This window comes from Cynoglossus semilaevis, chromosome 19 (assembly GCF_000523025.1).
Source record: "Cynoglossus semilaevis isolate Cse_v1.0 chromosome 19, Cse_v1.0, whole genome shotgun sequence".
In the NCBI taxonomy this organism is placed as follows: domain Eukaryota; kingdom Metazoa; phylum Chordata; class Actinopteri; order Pleuronectiformes; family Cynoglossidae; genus Cynoglossus; species Cynoglossus semilaevis.
The window spans coordinates 1,060,799-1,065,538 of NC_024325.1; the positions used below are offsets into that span (position 1 = coordinate 1,060,799).

Genomic DNA, 4,740 nt, shown 5'->3' on the forward strand with positions numbered 1-4,740 from the left:
TCTGCTGCGTACAGGAGATTCCAGCGAGTCAGGCAGCATTTAACCGCACAAGGACACACATTTATTCACGACTGCATTTTTGCATCCCTCATAAGAAGGACTTGGTAGAAGTTAGACAAATGTAAAGGCTTGAAACATCGAATTAGAAATTCAAGTTAAATGCTCCAATTTTAATTGATATCCACAGTGGGAGCCACACCCCTTACTTGTAAAGGTAGTATTGCATATATATACAACACGTATATATGTGAGTATATATGTGCAATACTACCTTTGCAACACTTTTACATATTTCGAGGAACATTTTACTGTATTAACCATAACTTGTGGTATTCTTTAGCAACAGCCAACGGTGTATGACAGTCATTTGAGGTTCTAACATTCTTGCAGAAGTATTAGAGAAGAACTATTGTTAGATACATATCAACAACAACAACAAATCAAAAGCAGATGTCCGAAGCTAATGTATTTGACGTTAAATTAAGGTGTATTTAAAAACTAGTATTAAATTTGCTTTTAGTGATCTTGTGTCAATTTTCTTCCCCAAAAGAACAGCCGTGAAGTGCAGTCCCATTACCCTGACATAAACATCACTCTGCAGTATTTTAATTTCCTGTTAACAATTACGTGAACGCTGTTTTCTACTGTAACCGACTTTTCAAAGTATATCATGTATCCATGTATCATATCGTAAAAAATATATTATATCATATTAAAACCCATGGTAACAAGACTCGATACAAAATGAAACGGAGGGAAAATGAAAACCCATAAATGTTTACATTTATGTCACTTGTCATACTTGTGATTCGTCTTCTGTTGTCGCAGGAGTCCAAGCCCGCCCTCTACTGGTGGATGGGAAGCAATACACTATAAAGTCTGCAGACCATACTGTTTTTTGTCACGGCCAAAAAAAAAGTATATTCTTTATTAATAAGAAAGAACAAAAAACAGATGTAATGTGTCTAGCACATCCTTATTATCCTTGTTTGTAATATATGGATATTTGTTTAGAAAATGTGAGTCTTTTCTCTTTATGGGCCTGTACTTCCTAGGCAAGTACATAGTAACCTTTAGAAAGTATGCCCAGTAAATGGCAGTAATGCAACTACATTGAATCCGAGTCCGAAGTTATCGAGAATAAGTAACAAGGTCTTACGTCCAAACAGTGAAATGATTTAACACTAGAAAAAAAACAACATCATAAATGGGAGAAAATTATCTTCTTAACCAAGTTGTTGAAAAATCCCCTTCTCGTGTACCAGTAAATTCTAGCTCAACATTAGCTGGAATATCTTTTTCCCTGAACGTTCTTAATTATGGTTTTTTCTCTAAGGGATAATCTGCACTACTTAATCAAAGGAAATGTTTTAGATGCATCCTATAACTGCATTTAGACGTGACACATATCACAACTGTTGTAGAGACCATTGAAATCAATGCATCCAAGTGTGGTTTGAATTTAATTAGTTAAAATTAATAGTGGAGCATGACTGCATTTCCTCTTACCGCTGTGTTCAAATTAGGAATTAAATCCTACTCAAAGAAGATAGCTTCGTGTCAAGAATGGAGCTAAAAGGAGGCACAACAGATGCAAAAAATAAAATGTGATGGAATGGAGAGTTGTTATATGGAAAAATACTGCAATAGACCGGAGAACATTCAAGGTTGTACACCACCTTCAACCTTGACTCCGCATTGGGTCTAATCCGTCTTATTTTTCTGCTGTGTTCAGCATTATCTTTTCTAAAATACCAAAACATTTTTGCCAGATTGACCATTTTCGCTGCACGTTATTACTGAATTTCTTTCTCTCCCCATAGAGACCCCATTATGCTCACTATATGTCTGTGGCAGGCAAGTTGGCTGACACTCACTGGCTGGAGTATACCACAATAGTCCTGTAGAGGACACTATGGTCTTGGTAATGTAATGGCTGCATAATTAGACATAATTCATATGGTTTTGGCAGAGAAAGCTGGCAGCAGTTACAGCAAAGCCAGAAGAGAAAAAAAAACAGAGAAGACAGATTTCAGCAGTGCAGTGGAGCTCCTGCGTTATCACATGAGGCCTTCGAAATAACAACAGATGTGATGCTCATGGGTAAATTCATGGCTTGTAATAATAAAAAAAAACAGTCTACTGCACCTACTTCATTTGGTTCAGATCCAAGCATCAATTATTCCAAGGGAATTATGATTAAAAAAACTGATACAAATACAATCTCATCTGTGTGTAGGTGGATAAAATGCCAAGAATTAAAGATCTATAGTAGCATAGATTTATGGGACATGTTGATTTTTGACAGCCCCTTTACTCCATTATCTATAACATAAATGTTGATTCCATCCCATGTCAGCTTATCTCACACTTTGCTATTGTGGCTGACTTTTCCATAATCACACTTTTCTTTTCCTATGGCGAGAAAACACAAAACAAAGAGGGGAAACTGATGCAACCACCACACTTCTGCTCTCGCACCAACTCAGTCCCAGCTGGGAAACTGCCAGTCATGTGGACAGTTATCTGTTATGGAACAACAATCTCGTTGACTACTAACAAGAAAAATATCTCTTGTAGCACAATAAATAAATGTGAAAATAAGATATCCCCTAAAAGAAACCAAGTGATGACCAAACATTCACCGCTAATAGTGGGCTTTGTCAGAGGTACTGGCAGTCATTATCGGTGTAAGTTCATTCCCATACAATCGATATCCCTCTTTAGATGTGATGACTAACTCCCACTCAATATTCCAGCAACATTAGTCAAGACATATTTAAGAAACCTAACCCAAAGATACACCGAATATGTACATAAATGAAAATTCTTAGCGATACGTTGCCAGGATGCTAGGTTTGTGTCCAAGTGCTATGAAATGCCTTTGTACGTGCCAGCATCAATGATTCAGACACACATACCAGTCTTCAAATGGCAAAAACTGACAAAGGGCAGCTGAGAGTAACTCGATTTTTCTTCTTCCTCTCTTATTTTTATTTATTTATTTATTTTAAGAAGAGATCGTTGGTTTATAGCTTTAGCGCTTCTTATAATGGTCTACATCAGAGTGCTTAGCATATTAAAAGTAAGGCTGAGGGAAAGCGTATTGGCTTGGCTACAGCATTTAATGTTTACAGTTGCGGCAGTGGAATTAAGTTCCTTTTGTTTGTGATTTCTTTGTTGCTTTATTATTAATATTTTTACTCCAAAAATTACTTGAATAATAAATCTCCTTAGTAACATACATACTGTATAATACATGGAGTACACGGTACAACTATTCCCCTCAAATAGCCACTGAAACGTACCTCTGTATCCAAAGCCGTTGTCATGTTCAGATTCAGGTTTGCGGGTGATGACATCATGGATCTCTCCAGAATCTGTTTGAAAAACAATAGTGGATTATTCTGTTTTTTGTGCAACGCAATTCGTGTAGAGTGCGACATTTTCTGCTTCTATTCTATTGATGATGCACGTGTGTTATTATATCAATGTTAGTTAGGAGTAGAAAAAAATTGTAATTGGACTTTTTTTTAATTTTTTTTTATTTACCTTTATTAAAATGATGACTGACTACACTGAAATCTCAGGTGTCAGGTTCTGTCACAGAGAGGTGAACGGAAGACAAATATCCTGATTAATATGAAAATTTAATTTATTTTTTAGCTCAGTCTAAAGCAACACTTTACTAATTGAATGTAGTCAAATAAAAATGATAAATACTTACAAAAACGAATGTTAAAATCTTTTTTCACAGGTGAAATACAGTTTACTTGTTGGTGTATTGTGTGCCGTTATTCAGAATATTGTCAGTAGAGGGCACTGTCATCTCACATTGTAACTTAATTGGGGATTATACATTATTTATATATTCAATTATATATAGAATTATTATAGAATCAATTATAATCAACAATTTATAGTGTTCATAATAAAAAATAAACTACAGATTCGAGTGTGGGAAGAAAAGCAATTTGTTATAGAAAATGTGTCAACACTTACCCTGAAGCTTCCTGTTTGTGGGTGGTGCTAAGTGCACATTTTACAGTTTAACGATTGAAAATAGCTCCGCTGTTCTTTCCCCTCTTACAAAAGTCCAGCCAAATGTTACATTTTCTCCACATTTTTATACAAATACTAACTTTAGTTGTTTATAACTTCAGCCCTATTACTGACAATAACAATGTCACTTTTCGCCAAAGCTAGGCTAAGCTAACTCGGAATTCTGATTTGTTAAGATTGTCACAATTCAATAAGTCATCATTTAATGATGAATAATTAATTATTAATCAACAGTAATACTGTTCTTTGTGCATTTTCTGTTTTGTTTTACTGTTACAAACACACTAACAAGATCCTCACCTGGTGACATGCCCACAGTTTGGCCGAGCTGCAGCAGCTGTACATAAAATGCACTGATGAGAAGAAACGTCAGATGTGATTGTTCAGCCTTCATGGTCCTGAGGTGAATGACAGAAAGATTTTGAAACTTAATTTAATTTTGAAAAAGCCCCAACAACAGCACATCACATCACTTGTTCTAAGGCTAAAATACAGTCCAGTCAGAAAATAAGTTTTAATAAACAAATATCAAGTGACATACATATAGAATACAACCATACATTAATTTAATACCAACATTTAGAGTTCAACTGTTTTCAAGAAAGAAGAGGAGGATTTCCACTTTTCCATCTGCATTTGGTTTTATTTTTATGATAAATGTTTTCTCAACATAATCAT

The 4,740-nt window shown here is 35.1% G+C and overlaps 1 protein-coding gene across 8 annotated transcripts in view; it reads right to left on the reverse strand.

Annotated features, from left to right (window-relative positions):
* LOC103394758 (roundabout homolog 1-like) overlaps positions 1–4,740 on the reverse strand; it is a 76,906-nt gene that overhangs the window by 67,755 nt on the left and 4,411 nt on the right. For 6 of the 8 annotated variants that reach the window (XM_025065557.1, XM_017041910.2, XM_017041909.2 and 3 more), the window contains 2 exons: positions 4,363–4,460; positions 3,309–3,380 (listed from right to left, as the gene is read on the reverse strand). In XM_025065557.1, coding sequence (XP_024921325.1) covers positions 3,309–3,380; positions 4,363–4,460 — 170 coding nt within the window. Of the gene's footprint in view, positions 611–3,308; positions 3,381–4,362; positions 4,461–4,740 lie in introns of those variants that run through there. The other 2 variants (XM_025065558.1, XM_017041913.2) reach the window with 2 other exon arrangements.